The following is a 22,992-nucleotide window of genomic DNA, read 5'->3' as shown; positions in this document are numbered from 1 at the left end:
GAGTTCTATTTTAAGCAATTTGGGTCTAACATAAAAGTGTTCTTTATTGACTATAAATGTGGCATTCATTGAAGATTAAGTACATAAGGTGCCAGAGAGCTATGAATCCCTTCGTGCGGGCAGGGTCTTGTTTTTTTAAACCACCTTTCCCCTCCCCACAGCAAACAGAGCTCCACCCCAGCGCTGCCTTGACATTCCCACCCTTTCCTGTAATAAGATTGTACAGTTCACAGTTGGTGCTTCAGGAAACTTTTTAAATAACTTCATTGAAAAGAGATTTTTCAGATATTCCAGTGCAAATTCTCTGGAAACCCAATGATTGCTTTCCTTGTATTTCAGTTCAGTCAAGGCAGTTGGCCTTGGTACAAGGGGTAAGAGGGAGGGATGTGTGCTCTATCTTTGTGGAAAAAGTCTAAACTGCATGACTTGATACAGCTTTCTGCTTTGTACTATGAAACATCCAATTGTGTACCTGGTTAGGATTTTTTAGTTTGGGAAAGCCAATGGTGTCATAGGATTCAGGTCTGAAAGAGACCTTAGAGATCATCTGGTCTGATCCTCCACATTCCATATCTAGTATATTATTATATTATTATTATTATTTTAAACCCTTACCTTCTGTCTTGGAGCCAGTGTATTGGCTCCAAGGCAGGAGAGTCATAAGGGCTAGGCAATGGGGGTCAAGTGACTTGCCCAGGGTCACACAGCTAGGAAGTGTCTGAGGCCAGATTTGAACCTAGGGCCTCCTTCCTGTCTCTGGGCCTAGCTCTCAATCCACTGAGCTATCCAGCTGCCCCAGCATATCTAATACATTAAAACAAGTTAAATGGGAACAGTTAGGCTATGGGTGATCTCATGAACTAAATGACCATAAGTTTGCAAACTGGTTTGCTGTAGGTTTAAAACAAATGTTCGAACTTAATACTGTTTTTATTTCAAAACACTGCTGTGTAGGTAGCTTATCTTCCCCACCCCACCCCACCCCCCATATGAAAAAGTCGTCTTCACTATTGAAGCATATATATTTGAATCAGTTACTTCAGACTCTAGTGCAACAGCGGCTCTGGTAAGTGCTCTCCTCCTTTCAAGGTTAAATTTCTTATTTTAAGACCCTTTTTGGCTTACTTGCCCTATTGAAATTCCTTTTTAGAAGTTTCAGGCATGTTTCTTAAACACTGGTCTTTTGACATTGTAAAACAGCTTTTATGTAATTTCCTTTAGTTCAAAGATAACTCAAACATTAATTTAACCTCTTTTCTTCCCCAAACCTGTGTATTGTGTGTGTGTGTGTGTGTGTGCGCGCATGCGTGCGCTTGTTTTTGCCCCCAAAGCTTCGAGCCGGTCCATTTGATGAGTTCCAGATAGCTACCATGCTAAAGGAAATTTTGAAAGGTCTAGACTACCTGCATTCAGAAAAGAAAATCCACAGGGACATAAAAGGTGTGCAAAACTTCAGCATGATCTTGAAAAAAGTTGATGTCTTCTGAGGAAGGTAACTAACTTGAGTTTTACATTTTCCAGCTGCCAATGTCTTGTTGTCAGAGCAAGGAGAGGTGAAGCTGGCAGACTTTGGCGTTGCTGGCCAGTTAACAGATACACAGATTAAAAGGAATACCTTTGTAGGAACACCATTCTGGATGGCTCCTGAAGTTATTCAGCAGTCGGCATACGACTCAAAAGTAAGTGAGACTTTACCAGCAGAGAGTGTTTATAGCTGTTAAGTGGTTGTCTTGGGATGGATCCGCGATCCTTCCAAACCTTTTCCCAGGCAGTAACTCTTCTCTAGGTCTTGGCATAATTCCTTCATAGTTTTCATCTGAGGCCCTAGAAGTATTCCTTTGGTCCTGGTGCTGAGCTATTATCTGGTCCAGCGATTATTACTTGAAGAAGGCAGGCTGGGGTGGTATTTACTGAGCTTGCAACCTGCCTCCTACACTTGATTTCTTCTTTTTTTAAAAAACAGTCTCTTTTAGTATCAGTTTTAGTCTAGCCCTTGTCACTCTTGTCTTAAAAGGGTTAGGCGACCTGCCCAGGTCATGTGTCCAAAGCCAGAAATGAACTCAGGTCCTCACTACTCCAGGCTCAGTGCTCTGTCCCTAGTGTTACCTAGCTGCCCCGCCTGCCTATATTTCCAAGTGGAAATTCACCTTGCACCTATCAGAAGGTTCATTTGGAGACCTGCAAAACTATAAAAATAACATGTAACCCATTTCAGTCACAGGCTAGCCATTCGAGAGCATACATACATTCCGGTTCATTTTGGCCTCAGGGCCCCATCAGTGGAAGTATGCTCCCCAATTAAGTGCTTACTGTTGGCCAGGCACCCACGTGCATAGAGAGCTGGCCTGAAAGCCCAAAAAGCCCAGGTTCAAGTCTCCCCTCACCATGTACTTGACTGACTTTGGGGAGGTGATTTAAGTGTACTATGTTGTTGGAGATGTGCCAATCTGTATTGGTAGCCAAGTGGCACAGTGTATAGAGCTGTAGGAGTTGGAGTCAGGAAGATGAGTTCAAGGTCTGCTTCAGACACTTACTAGCTGTGACCTTAGACCAGGCACTGGACCTGTCAGCCTCTGTTTCTTCATCTGTAAAATGGGGATAATAATACTCACCTCACAGAGTTGTTGTGTGGCCGATATTAGTAAGGTGCTTTGCACACCATAAAAGCGTGTTATAAATGCTAGCTTTCTCATGAGACATTTGATTCCACACAGGACAGTGAGCCAGGCACTGCCCTGAATTCTAGAAATACAAAGAAAAAGAAGTATAGTCCCTACCTTCAAGAGGCACTTACTTTTTACAGGGAGACAACACATAGATACTATACATATAAGGGAAATACAGATTAGGTAGAAGACAAGCTTAGAGGGATTGGCACTAGCAGCTGGAGGAACCAGGAAAGACCTCCTGGAGGAGGCTTATTCTTGGGCAGAATCTTAAGGAAAGCCAGGTTGGAAAGGGGAGCAATTTAGAACTAGGGACATTAAATGTCAGGAGAGGGAGAGAGAGCAATTGAACCCATGGAGAAGAGGGCTTTACAGGGGATATCTATAGTTGTGGCCAAGTTAAGGGAAAAGATCCAGTTAAAAGAGAGATGACCAGCCAGGTAAGAGAGCAGAATCTCAGACAACCAGAGAGGAGAACAGAGCCAGGGGTATGTGTGTCCAATGTCAAATGTCATACGCTTCAGCATGGTTGACAAGGATAAGAATGGAGAAGATGCTATAGAGTTGTCAGTAAAATGATTGTTGGTAACTTTAAAGACAGCAATTTGAGTTGAATAATGAATTTGGAAGCCAGATTTCACAGGGTTTAGAAGAGGGAGAGGAGAGGAAATGGAGGTACCAATCATCCATGGCTTTCTCAGGTAATTCAGCTGAGAAGGGGAAGAGAGCTAGAAGGCTCTTAATAGCAAGTAGGGATGGCAGAATCTAGTGAAGGTTTTCAAGGACAGGGAAATTGGACTTAGTTTGTAAGTAGCAGGGAAGGCACCGAAAGATAGGAAGAGTTAATATTGGAAGGGGATGGGATCTGCTAGAGAAAAACCAGCTGAGGCATCATCTCTGGCCTTTTTCTCTATACTACTTTCACTTGGTGATCTCATTAGTTCCCCCGATTTAATTATTGATTCTCCAATCTGTTTAGCCCATACCTATCTGCTCACCTCTAGTCTTCTATCCCCAACTGCCTATTAGACATCTTCAACTCAAAATGGCATCATTAGATTTTTCCTTACAAACCTTCTTTGTTATTATTAAGGACACCACCATGCTCCCAATTCCCCAGGCTTGTTCTCAACTCTTCGCCCATTCCAATCAGTTTCCTACTGACTGCACCTTTATAATTATCTCTCATATTCATCCCCCTTCTGATTCTGCCACCACCATGATGTAGGCCCCCATCCCCTCACACCTGGACTGTTTTGTGCAAGAGCATCCTGGTGGGTCTGCCTTCCTCAAGTCTTGCCTCCACTTAGCAGTCAAAGTAATCTCCTAGAGCACAGGGCTAACCGTATCCTTCCCCTTACTCAAAAACCTCCAGGGACTCTCTAGTTTACCTCTGGTATAAAATTAAAATTCTTTGGTGTTAACCCTCCCCTCCCCCCTTTAAATCCAGGAACAATGACCTCCTTACCAAGTTCCTTTTACAAAATATTGCATCTCCATGGAACTCTGCTCTCTTCTCCTCTGCTCCACTTCCTTTCAAGTCCCTGCTTCTGTAGGAAGAAAGCCTTTGCCCATTTCTGATTGTAGTGCCTTCCTCCTATTGATGATTCCAATTTATCTGCATATAGCTTGTTTATACAGTTCAGCACCTGGCACTAAAGGGTGCTTAATAAATTGACTGACTATCCTTTGAGGACTGGGGCAGGTTTTGGTTTTTGTCTTTATCTTTATAACTCCAGGGCCTAGCCCAGTGCCTGGAGTGTAGTAAGTGGTGAATAAAGGATTTGTTGAATTTACAAAGTACCTTCCCTGAAGGAGATTCAGCCTGGTAAGTTATCACCTCCAGATATTTACCTATTGCAACCCTCTGTCAACACCTATCCTACCAGCTGGCCAGTTAGACTAGAGAACAAAGCTGATTCTTTCTCCATTGTTGTTATCAGCTTTTTTTATGAAGGTGTCCTTGGGCAGCTGATCTTCCCCAACCTCCTGAACAAACTTGTTTCCTGGCCTGAGATAAAAGCACTTGTCCATAGGAGGCTGGAGTAGTTGTTCTGCATTCCTGAGTTGAGTTTTCTCAACACTTTGAATGGACTAAGAAAGCCACCTTGTTATTTAGTGCTTCCTTAGTGGCAGGCACCGGGATAAGCATTGGGAGATACAAATATGACAAGACAAGTTGGTCCTTGTCTTAAAGGGGAAAAAACCAAAACAATTAATAGAAGTGCTGGAAGGGTTAAGGGGCAATGTGGAGAGAAAGAGTATTCTAGAGGGAGGCAAAGTGAAATATTGCTGGAGTCCTTCCTAAATTGCTGATAGATGGGTGTCAGTGTATAAATGTGATTTTATAGTTATTAAACATTTCACTCGATTTTTTAAAACCCTTACTTTCTGTCTTAGTAACAACTCTTAAAACAGAAGGGGTTAAGTGACTTGCCCAGGGACATACATACAAGCAGGAAGTGTCCAAGGCTGAATTTGAACCTAGGTCCTCTTGACTCCAGGCCTGGCCCTATTCATTCAGCCACCTAGCTGCCCCTCATCTTAAAGAGGTAGAAGAAAGAGAGGGTATGTGGTATTCAAGTAAAACGATTCCCAAAGTTCACCAAAGTGTGCCAATTTTAGAAGTATAAGACATTGTTTTATTTTATACATTCGTCCTAATATTTCTTCTACTTTTCTTACTCCAGGCTGACATATGGTCCTTGGGAATCACTGCTATCGAATTAGCCAAAGGAGAGCCACCGAACTCTGACATGCATCCCATGCGAGTTCTTTTTCTGATTCCAAAAAATAATCCACCAACTCTATTGGGAGATTTTACTAAGCCCTTTAAAGAGTTTACTGATGCATGTTTGAACAAGGATCCATCATTTGTGAGTATTTATTATTCTAAATTCAGAATGGTAAAGGATACCTGGCTACCAAACAGTGCTTCCTCTCCGAGGATGGAGATGAGACACTGAAGTTGTCCAGTATTCCCCTACTTGCCTTGCATTAGCTCAGCCCTCTGCATATTGTGTTGTTTCCCCTTTTAGGACAGAGGAAGCCTTGGAAATAAGGTTGTCTTCAGTGATGTTATCACTTCGTCTTCCTTCTGTAAGGGGTTTAGTCAGCTTTGTTTTCATGGAAGGCATGATTTTGAGTTTAAAGCCATTTCTGTATGTCAAAGTGGGGATTGCTTTAGGACTGTGGTGGGCCTCAGGCCTGAGGAGTGGGGATGGCCTGCCCCAAGACCACATGGGGACTGGCAGATGGAATTTGAACTTGGTCCTCTGCTACCAGAGGATCTTTCTTTTTCCTGCCTTTACATGTCAGCTACTCCCAGGTCTGAGGATGCTGCTTACAATTTGAACACGTTGCGCATTCCTATTGATAAAATGCCAGTTCGCTTTTGAGATCCCAAGCCCTATGAATTTTAATTCTATAGGAACCTCTTTTTAGTCTTTGAATTGTTCTAAGCCAACTTTTAATAAAGATGTGTATTTCTGAATTTGGTGCTTTCCCTTCCCCCTTTGGAGGCAAGCTTAGATGTACAATAGCTGACATTTCAGATTGGTACTAAACTAGGGAGCTTCCTTGTTAGTCATCTGCTTACATTGACAAGAGCCTTCCAGCTTCATCACTCAAAGCATTATCAATAACAGCTCAGATCCCAAAGCTAAACATATTTCTGTACCCTTTGTTTTTGCCTTAGCGTCCAACAGCCAAAGAGCTGCTGAAGCACAAATTCATTATTAAAAATGCCAAGAAGACGTCATACCTGACAGAACTGATCGATCGGTTCAAGAGGTGGAAAGCAGAAGGACACAGCGACGACGAATCGGACTCTGATGGCTCGGACTCGTAAGTGCAGCAACAGGCTGTCTGACCAATTCCTAGTCTGGGATTCAGGGCCAGAAAAGCTGAGAGACACTGACAGTTGGCCCATTTGTCTATGTTAACTGAATTTCTCCTTGTGGGCTCTTAACCCTTTATGACCCCCTTGTCTCTGTTATGCAACAAACCATGGGTTGGGATTAATTTTGAAAAGGAAAAGGAAGCTCTCCAGGTCACAAAGATCATCCCAAATCAGCCCCTAAAAAGATATCTTAAAGAACCTGAACTTGAGTGTTTTTCTGTATAAATGAGGTCTTTGAAAGGAGCCTCCTCTTTCAGCACACGGTTCCGTCTCAGTCATTCCCTAGCCCCTTTTACTTCCTGCATTTGGGTTTAAGTTTTGCAAAGCAGACTTTTTCTGCATGCAAATCTTGTCAATCAATTTAGGATTATATATATTTTTTAAATTTCTCAATTACTTTTAGAACAGTCTGTGTGTACTTTGTACCAGAACCACCTTTTTCTTTGGTAGCATGGTCACAAAACTCATGAAATTCCTTCATCTAATTCTGATTCCTGTAGCCATTGATGTTCTTTTCAAAGGATCTTAAAGATAAACTGCTGTCCCCCAGTCAATTAGAATCCCACTGACTAAAAAGTCACTGGGTCCTTTAGGGGCAGAGACAGAATTGTCTGGATGCTAGCTGCTATCTTATCTCACTAGCATTATTCCATGACCATTATTGGAGAAAGTAACTTGATTGAGAAAGAAAAATAATTGCTGAGGTTTTTTTTCTTAGAGAAAGCAGCAATAAGGAAAATAATTCTCATCCCGAATGGAGTTTTACTACTGTTCGGAAGAAGCCCGATGCCAAGAAACTACAGAATGGAACAGTAAGTACACCTAAAGGTTCTTTTCTACAGAATATGAGACTACAAGTTGTTTGACAACTCAGTAGCACATTTTTTGAAAGTGTCACCCTTGCTCTGCTTAGAGGCTCAGGCTCCAGGCTAAAGGAAAGTAATAATAAGACTGATAGGCCCCACTGGAGGTGTGTGAGAATGTGGGTGCTTAGGGAAGTGGCAATAAAACAAATCCCAGTCTTTTCAGGATGGAGGCACCGTTGGGTTTGTAAACAAATGATTCTGTCTGGTGTGTTTTGCTTACATTAAAGGAACAAGAAGAAGAACTTGCCAAAACACTGAGCTGTTTGTCTACAATAATCACACCAGTATTTGCTGAAGTGAGTACTGTTCCATTATCTCTGGCTCTGTCTTTTCAAGACTGGTTTTAAATCTGATAGTATCATTGGTCTCTGACTTAGTTGAAAGAGCAAGACACGAGCAATGCGAGCAGAACAAAAGCAATTGAAGAGCTGGAGAAAAGCATGACAGTGGCAGAAACTGCCTGTCCTGGAATTACAGATAAGATGGTGAAGAAATTAATCGAGAAGTTTCAAAAGTAAGTTTCCCTGGTCATCCATTCATGTTGGTTGTGTGCTCTTTGTAGGCATTGCCATATCTCAGTGCACTGGCCAGAAAGGAGACAGGAGTTTGCCTTCAGCGAGTCACTCTTGAGAAGCTCCCGTCTTCGTTCTCTTCAGTTACTTTGGACATTGCTAACATGTAGAGTCACAATTTCCTACCCTACCAAGAAATGATTTTTTAGCTTGCATTTTAGAAACATTTGTTAATTGTCTCCAGAATCGCAAACCAGAAGGAACAGTCTTTCAATCCAAGAGGTATGAATCTATTTTGAGACTGCTGTAATTTGGCCTCAAGATAGCCTTGACTCCCATAGAAATGGTATGTGAACTTATCCTGTCAATTCATAATACTCTAAGCAATTGCCCCATAGCTACAGTAATTCTGTAGGTGATACAACAGGTAAATCTCTTCCCTGTCCAACTTATCTTTACACAATTCACAAAAAGCTTTTATGTTTTGGTTTTGGAAATTCCAGAGGGTGAGTTTCCCACTTTATCAAGAAATTATGGACTTAGATGTGTGACCCTGGGCACAAGTCATTTAACCCTGATTGCCTCGCTCTTGCCACTCAGAACTGAAGCAAAAGGTTTAAAACAAAAAAACAACATGGAAGACTATTTTCCTCCCTTGGCATTTGCAAAGATAGTTCTCACTGAATATTGGTTTCTGCCACCTATCGGATTAAAAAAAGTTTATAGCAGCTCAATTGTCCATTGATTAAGTTTTTGTGTTTATAGGTTTTCCGTTAATGACTCATCCTAAGAAACTTGCCATTGTTGACTTCAGTTACATCCAGCTCCATTGAAATTCACCCAAATGACTTCAAGCTTGGCAGTGCTTACTTAGCTCATGAGCCCCCATGTGCCTTTTGGATCTTTGCAACATACTGATGGTAAAGGATTTGGAAGAACCTACTCAACTATTTTGTGGTTTTATATTTTCAGGAGATGATTTTGTAAGAAAGTTTTCATACCATCGTCTCACCTATGTTTATTCTGGTAGTTGTGGAGCTCTGGCTTTGCTTTTAGGAATCGTCATTCTTTTTAAAAAGATGCACAAGTTACTAGTATGTTTTTTGCTCTTTGGTTAACGACATACACTGCTGATACATCTGTCATAGTACTCAGAAATGAAACTTTTGTCAGTTGGTCATCAAAAAGTTTTCAAACCAACTCTTCTCTCTCCTCCCTACCCCCAAGAACCAAATTGCAGGTGATATCTATGTAAAACCTGTGTCTATAGCACCAGGACAAACATCTCCATGATTCCCTCCACTTGAGAGCAGTCTAGCTAAATAAATAGTTTGCAGCTGATCTATGTAGCAACATCCACATTGCCTTTTTTAGAACAGGCTTTTTTCAAGTCATATTTCAGTCTTCTCATCATGGTTAGAAATTTGAAGCAATACAGTTAGGCTAGGGAAGGCTTTTGGCAATAATGTTCACAACGTAGGCTGTTCGGACTTGTTGAAACACTTGCAATGCTTGGGTGTAGGGGGAGCTTGAAGAGGCTGACCATCATGTGACTAATACCTCATCAGCAGGTATGAGCAGAAATAACACCAGCATTTATGTGTATGTGGGGAGGGGGGAGGGTTAAGTTGTCTTGTGAAAAATATTTGTTTTCTTCTCTGTCCATAAGCATCATCATTTGTTCATAATTTCAGAAAGGGTATTTTAAATATGTATTTCCAGTAGTATGCAAATAACCTAGTTAGAGGTATTCTTTCCTAAAAGTAGTCTACAGTGGAGTAGAGTAATATTTTTCCCTTCATAAAAAGTAGGTAAGATGAGAAAATTGCTTTTTTTTTGGTTATATTTATGGTACTGCTAAATGGCCAATGCCATTTTCTTTCTGGATCCAGTATGTATATTATGCTGAAATTCAGTACTTGTGGGATTGTTGGTGTACATTTATTTTTGATAAAGGTTCTGTGTTTATTGTATCATTTGGACCTGCACAGTCAGTCTTGTTTTTGCACAAAAGTCATCATAAAGAACCTGCATCTTCTATCTGCCAAATGTGAGAAAGAGGAAGATGTAAAGGCATAGGCAAACATGATATGGGGACTCAAATGGCCATTGGGTTCTTTTTTAAAAAAAAAGATAGCCAAGAGTCAGAAAGTGCAGTGTTCTTCTGTATCCCAAGGATAGTTCTTTTCAATGGTGCCTACAGTGTAAAAAAATTACTTTTCATTCCTTGTTTTTGTGTTAAAGAAATGGTTCTGTTGAAATTTTCACCTGCTGTGTAACTGAAATTCAATCACCATTTATATCTACAAAAGTCTGGAGGTCATTTTTGAAAACAAGAGTGTTCTGGATTAAAATATTTTTGTAAAAGCGACAAGTCATAAACACAGTTATCTGAAGCTTTACAAAGTTCAAATAGTAATGTGTATTATCAGTGTAGTTAAGTCTTACTATTTAAAGTGTATGTTCACCCTGTTGGGGAAGTTAAAAAAAAATAAATATTTTAATTCTGTAAACTTCCATGACTCAAACTGTTCATGTTTGTGGTGGGGAAACAGTTACCTGTCCTTGGAGTCTGGCTGGAAAACTGAAGCCACTCTGAGTGGTGGAGCATGCACAGTCCTGCTTCTTACGGGGCAGGGCTTATTAGCCCTAAAGCTTCACATGGAGAAATAAAGATGACAACAGAAAGATCAAGGCATCTGACTTATTAATGTGATCAACACACAGTGAGCTTATTGTAATGGCAAATAACCAAGAGATAACTTTGCTGGCAGATCAGAAGTGGGGGAACAAACACTCTAGTAGTCACTTTTATGACTGTTGAGGAAGAGAAGGGTGCAAAGGGGGAGGCTTAGATGACAGGCAAGACTTGTGCTGCTGCTATCGTACAACCACTTGAAGTCAACACCTACCTCTCCAAGATGCTAATTGTTCACTGGTGCCAGGCCATAATTATCCCAAATGTAGAATAATATACACGCTATAGAACTTCATTTATAGCAATAATTCTAGTGAAAAAGATCATAGTTACAGATGCCAGGCCACTATCCCATCCACTAACTTCAAAATTGCTTTCTTCCTCCCTCTTCCACCAACTGCAGTGGTGGAGGGTGGAGGAGAAGGAACAATCTCTCCAGTGGGGACTGGAGTTACTTTGTGATGAGGAGGATGAGGGTTGAAAATATTTTGCCAGGAAAAAAAACAAACCGGCTAGCACTCAAGCTAAAAAATAATTGCGTGGTTTCAGGGTAGTTCTGCTCGATTCAGCTACAGGTGTAGTAAAAGAAACGTCTTCATCAGTTTCATCTAGCTGGAGACTACCAGAAGACAAACGGATTCTGGCCATGGGGGACCTCGCTGTCTTGTCATACAAAGCATAGTAGTCTGGGTGAAGCATCTCTGATTCAGAATCACTGGATTCACTACCTAAATATGGTTCTGCTGCACTGTGACTCCTCAAAACCTCTGGAAACTCCTGCTGGGTAAACATATATGTGAAGAAATCAGCTTTTCGACTTAGAGCAGGGCAAGGCCCTAAGGGCTGGAACTCTGACCCAAAAGGAAAACGGATAGTTTTCATATCTGAATGGCTGTGGGACCGTTTAGGAGTTTGCTCTTGAACCCTGTACTCAAAGACATCTCCCAGAGTTCTGTCATCATCTTCCACACCAATGTCGGGAGGGTTCTCTCCACTAGTCCTGGCTAGGGCTTCGTTAAGTTCCTGAAAGTCATGCTGAAAAGTCTCCCTTCTGGCATCTCGAGGACTTCTGCTAGCTGCCTTCCCTAAAGCAGCCATGGCTGGAGAGCGCCTGGGCACCTGGGGTGGCTGGTCCACATAAAAAAAGACTTGTGGAGGCACAATGTCAGCCTGCTGGCTGACACTGGGAATATAAGGTAGATCTGTGTAGGTAAGCTGCTGCCTTAGTGGGAGAGCCCCTCTTGTGTTCCCAGAAGGCATGCTTGTCTTACCTTCGGCAAACTTAGAGCTCGTCTGGAAGGAGTTGAGAGGGCTTCTATGCCTATAGAAGTCATCAGGCTCGGGGTCAGTATCAAAGGTGGGTTTTGTGTAAATAAAAGGGAAAACTGAGGTGCTTTGGGACTGATGCAGCAATGTGGGATCTGCTTCAGGTTTGGAGCGCTCGAACTCGGCTGCGAATGTCACCTCCACTGTGGAATTCCTCCTCCGGCTATCTAGTGTGGGCTCTGATGCATGCACTCCATTCACACTGTGGTAACATCCACTACTGTACACTAGATGCAGATCTTCAACCTTGGGGAAGGGGGACAGAAAAGAGAAGAAGGCAACTTGGTGTGCTGCAGAGTTCCCAGGGGGGTGGGCATTCACAAAGGCCAGCTGCTGGGCATCTCTCGGCAGCCCATATTTTGTTTAGCATATTGAATCATTTGTACAGAAGAGAGAAAAACCAATGGGACACGGAAGCTCCAACATCCCCCATTGGCTTGGCTGTTAGGAGACCTGGCTGAAGCCCAGCTCTGCCTCTGTGACCTTGAGTGATTCACATTCCCTCTAGTCTAGGCCTCAGTTTCTCATCTGCCTTGCAAGTAAGGATGAGGGAGAATTTGACTAGATTATCTCCAAGGTCTCTTTCATCCCTCAAACTCGTATTTGTCTGTGTGCAGAACTACCTTTGATTTACATGAAGATATATGAGTTTATGGACCACATAATGAATGAATATAGGCTGCTAAATCTTGGGGTAGGGGGTGGAGGATAATAAATGTCACTAAACTCAACTTGAAGCAAATCCCTGTGTATCAAGGGAACAGCAAATGTCTTCTCTGAAATTGAATTTCAAAGCCATAAAACAAAAATGCTTCAAGACCTTTTATTCCCGGCAGACCTGACAATTCTGCAAGGAAAAACAGTCAACCTTTAACTCTGGAGACAGTCACTTTGGGCATAGCTAGAGGAGCCAACCCACCTTGACTATTTACTGGTTCTTCATCTGCCCAAATTGCCCTGTTCCCTTCCCTAAATGTTTCCTAGGTTCACCAGAGCTAAGTGTGCCCTTAAAGGCATCTCAGTTTCCTTGAGAGAAGCTGGTAGAAAGATTCCTGTGAGCTGCTCAAATGGTAGCAAATGGAAGTTTGATATTTAAATCAGTAAAATCTTTACCTGCTTGGCCACATCGGAGAGGAGGTCTGGGGATGACCTACACTGTCGTTCCTGGTATCGAGATGGGTGATGTTTCCTGAAATCCCAAAACAGAAGAGTCACTGCAGCCTGTGACCTCAAAAATGTAGCTAAATCTCACTCAATTCTGCACGTGCACACACATGCACGCACATACCTACCTCTCAAAGGGTAAACTCTTGAGCCTGCCCTTTTTCCCATATTCCAAAAGTTGCCTTTGGGTTCTTCCACTAATAAAATGAAGGTAAATTTGTATTAACTTTTTAAACAACCATTTTTCTTCACGATTACTTTACTTTTTTATTATCAGTTAAGCATTAGGGACTGCTCACTGTTCGCTATTGAAGGAAAAATGCAAACATAAAATAGAAAGTAAAGTATGGGACAGGGCAGGCTAGAATGGAGAGCTGGGCATTGGGATGCAGAGCCGAGGAGGAAGTAAATTCCCAAGCATAGAGACAAGCATGGAGTTAGGGAATGGAATGGCTCATGAGAAATAGCAAACTCTAGAGCCAGAAGATACCTGAGGCAAAGAAACTAACCTGCAGAACAGGAACATGATAGGTCAAGTCCCTAGCCCTAATTAAGCACGTGGAATCGCCCACATGATCTTGGGAAACGGATTCATTGCAGTCACCTAAAAAGAGGTGGCTGGAATTGGGGTGGCCTCTGCTTTTCCTAGATCCAAAAGGCACAATATACAAATGTCTACACCCTTGACAGCATTAGCAGCTGACCTGACTTTTATGCCCCAGTGAGCAAATCGTCTCTAAGTGAACCAAAGAGAAACTCAGCAAAGCAGCCCACGTACGAGTACGTAACGAACCCCAAGTTACTAAAATTGACTTTGGAGGGTTATTCTGCTTCTAGAACACAGTCCCCTGTTTTGTTCTTAGTAACTAAAAACAGGTTTGGCTTTATCTTTCTCCAAAATAAACTTTAAAAAACGTTACCTATAGCGGAAACTTGAACCCTTACTGCAGAAGAGGGTTTTGGGTTTTGATTTAGGTTCTTCTGAGAGTCTAAAAAAGGCATGGTATTCGACACATGTCTTCCAGAAGGCTTTGCATGCATCCCTGCTGGCCATGGTAAACTCCAAGGTGTCCTTGTACAACACCTGCATGATTCAGAGAAGACATTGCTTCAGAGTTCTTGAGTATTCCCTCTCAGTTTCTTTCTCTGTAAAGTGGGCATGTCTAACTGCTGAACTTTGGCCTTTCTGGGTCAGCAGCATGAGCCCTGGGCCCAGAATGAGGAGACCTGGGTTGTAATCTGCACCCTTCCAGTAAAATGAGAGATTCAAAGTCCTTTCTGACTCGAACATTTCCAAAGCCTCTCAGATTTGTGAGGATTAAATGATGACAGATTGGAAAAGACTTTGTAAACTAGAAAGTTCTATTCCAACAAAGAAATTCATCCCAGTAGTATTTTAGGGCACTCGGCACTTGCTGAGAGTAAAGGAATGCCATTCACTGCCTGGGTGACCTTGTGTTGAAGGCTTGTGCCTCATCGCGTGTTACTGTTTAAGGTTATAGCAAAGCTCAAGATAGAATAAAGATTCTGAAGTCCCTTGCTCTTTTCTTTGGACAAGCAGGGGACTCTGGGTATGGAACACTGCATACCCTAGAAGATGAAACAGTTAAGCCAAGCAGACAGCAACCACAAGGCAAGGCTCCCTGGGGGTGGTAGTATCTAGGAATGACTGTGATGTCAAAGTGAAAAACTCATTTTCCAAGCACATCCATCGCCTCCCTGGAGTCCGTGCATTCCTGGGCCATCTGAGCCTTTTTTGAGGGAAGCACTTGCTAAAGCTTACTAAAACAGAAGCTGCTGGTATTTCCTTAGATGAACACCAATGGAGTGTGGACCCACCTGCTTTGGAATTTCCCCACAGGAAAACCACCATTAAAGTTTGGGGTCTGACCATGAGATTTTGAATTCACAGGCTCATTATACCTTAGAAATCAAAAGAGAGGGGGCAGGGGATGAATGTATAAGCAAGGAGCCTGTCAATGTGAGGTGAGCAGTTCCCATTCCAAAAACGTGTACTGGGTATTTGCAAAAGCATATTGGGGGGAGGGGGAACAGCTGGGTGGCTCAGTGGGCCTAGATACAGGAGGTCCTGGATTCAAATTTGGCCCCAGACACTTCCTAGCTGTGTGACCCTGGGCAAGTCACTTAACTCCCACTGCCTAGCCCTTGGAACCAATACACTGTGATGAAGATGGAAGGTAAGCGTTTAAAAACAACCAAAAAGGCACCCTGGCCCAAGTGAGCACAGTCAGAAGCCACTCACCGAAACGTTTGTGTGGAGTTTGATAAGAAAATGCTTTCTCTTAAAACTCAGCTTACGGATTTTAGCCCAGTTGAAAGTATTGATCTTCGTGGTCCCCTAGAATGGAATATATTGACACTGTAGCTATGTGTCAGCACAGCCAACTATAGGCAGATGATTCTCATGCAGCAAACTCCAACCTGGCCTCTGCTTCCAGTCTTTCCCCCTTGCAATCCATTTTGCATTCTGCCTCTGCTTCCTGGGAACAACCAACCTAATGAGGTATGTACTTGTCCTACCTCATTAGGATGGAAGTTCCTTTAGAAGAGGGCCGCTTTCATCCTTTGCACTTTATTCCTTCCTAGCATATAGTAGGCACTGGATATTTGCTGATGGGCTGCTTCATCTGCCTGCCCAAATCCTCTTCCTGAGGCACAGCTTTGACTCTACTCACCTTCTGAAAAGCTTTCAGCAATTGCTATTGCCTTGAGGATCAAATACGAGCTCCTTGGCTGGAGACTTTCTAGCCACCTCCCAGCATCAACCAGAAATCTGTTCTCTTTACCCCAGGGCCTTCTCCAGTGCTCTGGAGGTCACTCCTAGATTCAATGGAAATAGCTGGCTCCTGGCCCCTTCCCAGCCCAGCCCTTACATACCCTCATCACCTGCTATGAGATGGGACCTCGAATGAGGGTCTTGAATCACGTATCACCCTCAAATGACTTCTTTTCAGATATTTCCAGTCCAGCCTGAGTCCAGCCAGCTCATTCCTCAGAAGTTAACATACTTTTATCCCCTCCTACTAACCCCATTCCTATGATTCAGAACCCCTGGCTGTCACATACTTCCAGTTCCTTTTATTTCTATCTCCTTGACCCCACCTGATCTTGAACATTCCACTCAGATTTCTCCCTTTTCACTGTGCTCTGGAACATGAGCTCCAACTGAACAAATTCACTTTCTACCTCTTCCTTTCTTCCTGGCCTTCACTGAGCCCTAGCTCTCTCCTGTTGCACACTGCACCCCACCTCTTACCTCCAAACTCACCCTACAGAAGTATCACATGGCCATCCCTTTTTTGAGATTTCTGCAATTATAAGTTATCGGTCAAAGTGTCCATTACCTACTTACCCCTGGACATTCTCCTGCCTTGCCTCAATGAGTTCATGGCCTGGTTCACAGCCTTTCCATGCCAAGAGTTACCTCCAAAATCAAAACCAAATTCAGTCTGGCTTTCTTAACAATTTGGTCCCATGCTACCTTTCTGATCTTTTTATACTTCTCTCTCTTCTACATACATACTCTGATCCAATCAGGAAATATGTCTTATGCTGGGAATAGGTATCCTCTAAAACTTGTGCCTCCTGGCTTCTCTGGCTTTCTTCAAGATGGGTAAAATCCCACCTTCTTGCCTCCTTCGCCCATTTGTTACATCCTCCCTGAGATGACCTTCCATTTATACCGTCTACAACTTGTATGGATATGGTTATCTGCATGCTGTCTCCATTAGAATATAAGCTCCCTGCAGGCAAGGACCATATTTTTGCCTTGTGGACAAAGAGGTAAGGTCTACCACAATCTGACTACTCTAACCTATGTCTCCAAACTTATCTCACACAGAGGAAGCTTCAGCTGAATTGGTCTACTTCTTGTTCCCCAAGCTCAGCATCTTTAGCTCCTGCCTTTGTACATTTGCCTAAGTCTGATATGCTTAGCCTCCTCTGAGTATCCTACCCTAAACCTCTCAGCTTAAGGCTCTCTCTCATCTCCATTTTCTCTAGAGTACTTTGTCTATATCACTCCTTTGTCCCTGTCACTTCCTCCATATCAGTGTTTTGTATGTAGTGGGAATTAAAGTTTGTGTGGAATGGACTGGTTTTTTTCCCCCTCCCTAGATGGACAGATAAGATTTGGAGATAGAAAAGTAGGAAAGAGGCAAAATTGTATTTACTGCCCGGTACAATAACTGATTTTCATGATGATGATCCTGAATCATCAAGCAAAGTTTAAATGATTATACTTGTTTGAACACAAGATTCCTTCCTCTAGCCTTTTCTCAGAAAGAGGAAAAAGAGGAGGGAGAAAGAGAGACAGAGAGAGAGATTTTTTGGAAGGTAAAATCTAGCCAAATGCTGAAAAATAAACCTGACTGTAGGCTTCCCTGACTTTTATGTCTGATGGAGAGGTCAAGGTAAGATCATGACCTGCAATCAATCACACCAATTCAGAATACTCTATTTGAAAAAGGCAGAGAATGGCTTGATCATGGAAAGATTCCCAAACAGCATGGCCTGTGACTCAAGTTAAAGAGGAAGATGTTTGAGATTCTTCAGAACAAGACAGAAAAATCAATAACAATAGCTCCCCTAGCTCTCTAATTTTACCAAGAGCATTCCTCACAACACCCCCATGAGGTAGGCAACCGAAGAATTATTATTCCCATTTTATAAATGAGGTCCAAAGAGTTGAAGTCATTTGCCCAAAATCACATGACTAGCATTAGAGATGGGATCTCAATCCGAATCTTTTCTGATTCCAAATCCAGTGTTCTTTCCTCCACGTCATTCCACCTGAAATTATTCCAGGAGGAAGAGAATCCTTGGTCAGAATATCACCTGCTAGCATGTTTTAAAACCCATAGTTCATCTGAAGCAGCTGGGATATAATAGAAAACACACTGAGCTTTGTTTGGAGTAAGCATGGATGTTCATATACACAGAATCACAGAATGGGAAGCAACCTCAGTGGCCCTCTCGTCCAACTTATACAGGAAAATAATCTAATCTAACACACTTGACAAGTGGACATCCAGACTCTACTACCAAGGAACAGGAACCCTCCACCTCTCATGGCAGTCCATCCCACTTTGAAATAGATCTCATTGCTGGCCTAAACCTGTCTCTTTACACCTCCCACTGACTGCCTCAGTTTCTTCTCTCTGGGGCTAAACAGGACAAGTCTAGCACTTCCTTCACACAACTTGAATACAACTCATGGCCCACTTGAGCCTTCCCTTCTCCATGATAAATGTGTCCCTCAACTGATCTTCATGTCATGGACTCAAGACCCTTTGCATCTTAAAATGAGAGTGCCTAGAATTGAACCCAATACTCCAGATGTGATCTGACTCCACTATTAACTATGGGACCATACGCAAGTCATTCTCTAAACCTTAGTTTCCTCATATGTAAAACAGGGAGAGTCAAGAAGTAGTATGGAATGGTAGAAAGAGCACTCGATTTTGGAGTGAGTTCAAATAAGCAGCACGGCATCCCTGGAGAAATCCCTCTCCCTCTTTCCTCTTCTGTAAAATAAAGGGTTGGATTAGCAGATGATCTCTAATGTCTGTTCTTGCCCTGAAACCCTGTGATCTTCTAAGACCAGACATGCTCTAATGTCTCTAACAGCTCCAAAAGTCTACATAGGAGCAAGGCAGGAGGAAGAGATCTTTACCCGTAATACCAGCACTCCCATGTGGGCAACAGCCAAATGAATCTGAGTCCCTTCTCCATCACTGGCAGGGTGAGGCCTGATCCCATACATCTCGAGCTTCCTTGCTATGTCCAGGAGTTGGATATCTGATTCTGCAGGGCTCTTACCACTGCAAGAGAAAGAAAAAGATGATCCTCACAACTCTGCTAGAAGGGCCTCTTCCCTATTCCCTCTCTCCCTCACTCTGAGAAATGCCTTGTGCTATACAGCTGGAAGGGAACTAGACTTGGAATCCAAAGACCTGTGTTCAAGGTCTGCCCCTACTATTTATCAGAGAATCTATATCATGTTGTGGAGAAATCAATAAGTCAGTCCTGAAATACAGTCTCATCTATGATGTGGATTAACTCTGTGAACTCGAGCTGGCTCCTTGCCCTTTCTGGTCCTCAGTTTTCAAGCCTATACAATGGAATTAATAATACCTGCCCTATCAGCCTCATGGTGTTGGGAGGAAGATGCTTTGTAAAAGATCAAATGCCATTTGCTATGTGAACTTGGGCAAGTTCCAGGCCTGCCCAAGACACTTACTAGATTTAAGGCCTTGAATACCACACTTTTCTCTAGGCTTCAGTTTCCTTATATATAAAATGGGGGAGCTAGGCCCTCCCATCAAATCTAATCATATCTCTAGACTCAGTCTATATGGGAACAAGGAAGGACAAAGAGATTCACTCTAGATAGACTCTATGTCACTTTTTGTTTTTCAGTCATGCTGTGTCCGACTTCATGACCTCATTTGGGGTTTTCTAGGCAAAGATACTGGGGTGGTTTGCCATTTCCTTCGTTTTACAAATGAGGAAATTGAGGCAAACAGAGTTAATTGGCTTGTCCTGTGTCACACAGCTAATAAATATCTGAGACCCAACTGGAACTTAGGAAGAAGATAAACCTGACTCCAGGCCTGGCACTCTATTCATTGCAGTGCCACCTTGCTGCCCCTCCTAAGTCACTGCCCTCCTCTGAAATGGAGATCAGAGGGTTACAAGAGACCTTATAGGTCACTTTGGTCTACATGGATCAGAGGTTGAGGGAAGTCATTTAGGCCAGTGGGGTCTAATTCAAATAGGAATGGGACACTAAACTTATGGGAGCCCTAATTTAGTTTTAAAATGTAATATTATTTTTTTTTGTTTTGTTAAATATTTTCCAATTCCATGATTCTGGTTTGGGTCACATTTGGGAGTACAATGGGCCACAGAGGCATTGTGTTTGACACCTCTGATCTAGTCTAATGCTCTCAACTGAGGACCATAGAGATAAGAGAATCTTGTCCAAAGTCATATGACAATTGATCAAGCTGGGATGTGACAATGATACTCTCACTGCCTAACTTACAGGCTTGTTAGCAAATGAGATAATATCTGTAAAGCGCTTTGTAACCAAAGAAAGTGCTCCAGAAATACCGACTGCCTTTATTATGCTCATATCATAGCCCTGAGCTGTTCCTTTCCAGCTTTATTTTCAGAGACTGTTTCAGGCCCAGCCATTAGTTTGGAGCTGATAAAGGCAGGCACTAATTAAAGTACTCACATGTGTCTTTGATGAAAGTGCAGGATCTTGCTGTCTAAGCCGCTCTGGTTAGGTAAGTAGTGGTTTTGTTCCAGATGCTTCCTGTCTGTTTCTTCATGAAAGTCACCCAGCTCCGCTGCGGTGGGAGCAAAAGAGAGAACATGAAAAAGAAAGCCATGTCCCAGTTGATAACTTAGACCATTTCTTTCCTTAGAAGAGCCCCCTGGGAGGTTGCTTTAGAGTCAGTCTGCTGCTAACCAAGGGCAAAGGCAGTGAGTGGCATCCCTGGCATCCTTGTTGCAGATCAATTCTGCCACCACGGGAGCCTGGACTCAGAAAACCCATCTCCTATTTAACACAATCCAGCCCTTGAGATGTCAGCAGTTCAGTGGAACCTTGTTATTTGAGGATTACTGCTCCTGTCAGATGCTCATGCTTCTCTTCTGCCTCCTCCTGCCTCTGTTCTCCCCACTTCTAACCCGCCCGCCTCTTCATCTCTCCACCTCCTTCCCATACGGTGATATGACAGCCTTTAAAAAAGCCCAGGCCAAGATGGCCTACATTAAGAATGATAGCATCTGCAGCTAGGGAAGTGATGGTCCTGCTAGCCTGTTCCCTGATCAGATTGTACCTTGAGGACTGTGTCCTGTTTTGGCCCACAATTTTTTTTTGGGGGGGGGGGTCAGATAGAATTTTTTAAAACTCATTTTTATTTTAACTTTTTTCACATATCAATCTATTTTTTCTCCTTGCCACTGCCACCCCTCACTCTATAAAAAAATAAAAACAAAACTCTTGTAATAAATATGAAGTCAAGTAAAACAAACTCTCATTGGCCATGTCTAAAAAAATGTATGCCTCATTCCACACCCTGAGTCCATTGCTTCTTTGTCATGTTTCATCACAAGTCCTCTGGAATCATGGCTGGACACTGCCATTTCAAAGTGGTTTTTGTCTTTACAATGTTGCTCACTTCAGTCTTCATTGGCGTATATGATTTTCCCCCTTCATCATTTCTTATAGTATTCCATTTCATTCATGTAACCTGTTTTAGCCATTGCCCAGTTCATGGGCATTGCCTCAGTGTCTACTTTTGTACCACAACAAAGAGCTGATCAATCAACAGATTTCTTAAGTCCTTACTGTGTGCCTAGTTATTTCTTTGACCTCTTCAGAACAAGCCCAGTAGTAAGTATCTCTAAATCGAAGGACATGCATGGCTTAGGAACTTTATGCACAATTCCAAAAATTCCTCTAACCTTTTCATTTTCCTTTCTGGCCATCTTTGCCAATATGAGGGGTTTGAGGTTGAACCTCAGAGGTGCTTAAATTTGCATTTCTCTAATTCTTTTTTTCTAAAAAAAATTCTCCATTTCTGTTCCAATGTTCTAATTTGATCCTCTGCTCCTAGCATGACAGAGCAGCTGAGTTATGAATTCTCCTTCTAAAGGAGAAAAGAGAATAAGGGCTTCCATACTAATGGGAGATCTTAAAGAGCACAGATTTAGAGCTCAAAGAGACCAGAGCCAAATCCCTGACTTTACAGGTAAAGAAATTGAGGCCCTCAGCAGACAAGTAAGTTGCCCAAAGTCATACAAGTAGTTAGCAGCACACGTGTGTGTGTGTGCGCGCGTGTGTGTCCCAGCTTTGATTTCAGTAAGTATAAGATTCTAATCCAAGTTCTTGCTTCTTTATCTGCGCTTTAGTTTCTTCTCTGTAAAAAGGGGATTTCTATTGAGTTCAACAAATATTTATTAAGTGCGTGTCCTGTAGAAAGAACTGGGGACACAAAGATCAAAACTGGCAGTTTCAGCCCACAAGTAACTTAGAATCTAATGGGAGGGGATCTAACATGGATACAGATAACTATACTACAACAAGGGCTATGCTTGTAAATGTAACCACTGGTTCTCTGGGGAAAGAAAATATACCAGTGAATATTCAAGTTTAATTTGTACGATTACATGGTTTCCATCACTTTCTTACATCTAGAAACAATAAATCAAACCCCAATTTTAAGCAATTACAAATTTCCAAGGTGTAAGTGCTCAGACTGAAAATTTCACAATCAGTGAATAGAGCACCGGAGCAAAGCTGTGATGCAGACAAAAACTTAAAAATGCAGAGAGCCCTAACTAATGAGGAGTTTGGGGAGGACTTCATATAAGGAGGAAGCAAGTTGGTCGAGTAAGGCCTTAAAAGAAGACCAGGAAAGGGGGATATGAGGAGGTATTTTCCAAGAAGGGATCTGGAATTAGGCTAATGATAATAGCTCACATTTCTAAAAGTCTTTAAAATTTGTAAAGAGCTTTCTATAGATTATCTCATTTGAATCTCCTGATAAACCTATACATTATAGGATATTATTATTCTCATTTTTAAAATGTTACTTCACTGGGGTCACATAGCTAATGAAGTTGGATCCAAACTCAGACCCTCCTGACTCCCAGAATGGCTGGGATATCAAACTAGTACCTAAGAAGTAACATGGTGTAGATACAGAAGGCTGGCACTGCCACCAGGAAAAACCACCCACTATTCTCTACCAGGGCCTAGCTATCTATGTGACCTTGGGCAAATCATTAAACCTCTCAGTGCCCGGGGCAGTTAGGTGAC

General features: G+C 42.4%; 2 protein-coding genes across 4 annotated transcripts in view; one reads left to right on the top strand and one right to left on the bottom strand.

Annotated features, from left to right (window-relative positions):
• Positions 1-10,458, top strand: part of STK26 (serine/threonine kinase 26) — a 56,441-nt gene extending 45,983 nt beyond the window's left edge. For 2 of the 3 annotated variants that reach the window (XM_007507183.3, XM_007507185.3), the window contains 8 exons: positions 1,332-1,440; positions 1,522-1,679; positions 5,357-5,542; positions 6,364-6,512; positions 7,286-7,379; positions 7,661-7,729; positions 7,811-7,947; positions 8,711-10,458. In XM_007507183.3, the coding sequence (XP_007507245.1) occupies positions 1,332-1,440; positions 1,522-1,679; positions 5,357-5,542; positions 6,364-6,512; positions 7,286-7,379; positions 7,661-7,729; positions 7,811-7,947; positions 8,711-8,735 (927 nt within the window). In that variant the 3' untranslated portion in view covers positions 8,736-10,458. Of the gene's footprint in view, positions 1-1,331; positions 1,441-1,521; positions 1,680-5,356; positions 5,543-6,363; positions 6,513-7,285; positions 7,380-7,660; positions 7,730-7,810; positions 7,952-8,710 lie in introns of those variants that run through there. The other variant, XM_007507184.3, reaches the window with a different exon arrangement.
• A 177-nt stretch (positions 10,459-10,635) lies between these two features.
• FRMD7 (FERM domain containing 7) overlaps positions 10,636-22,992 on the bottom strand; it is a 73,923-nt gene continuing 61,566 nt past the window's right edge. The window contains exons 8-14 of the mRNA XM_056809849.1: positions 20,398-20,512; positions 18,829-18,976; positions 15,397-15,492; positions 14,054-14,217; positions 13,262-13,330; positions 13,083-13,158; positions 10,636-12,215 (exon numbers count right to left, since the gene is read on the bottom strand). Coding sequence (XP_056665827.1) covers positions 11,163-12,215; positions 13,083-13,158; positions 13,262-13,330; positions 14,054-14,217; positions 15,397-15,492; positions 18,829-18,976; positions 20,398-20,512 — 1,721 coding nt within the window. The 3' untranslated portion in view covers positions 10,636-11,162. The remainder of the gene's footprint in view (positions 12,216-13,082; positions 13,159-13,261; positions 13,331-14,053; positions 14,218-15,396; positions 15,493-18,828; positions 18,977-20,397; positions 20,513-22,992) is intronic.

This window comes from Monodelphis domestica, chromosome X (genome assembly GCF_027887165.1).
Source record: "Monodelphis domestica isolate mMonDom1 chromosome X, mMonDom1.pri, whole genome shotgun sequence".
NCBI lineage: Eukaryota > Metazoa > Chordata > Mammalia > Didelphimorphia > Didelphidae > Monodelphis > Monodelphis domestica.
This window is presented reverse-complemented; position numbering and strand designations above follow the sequence as displayed.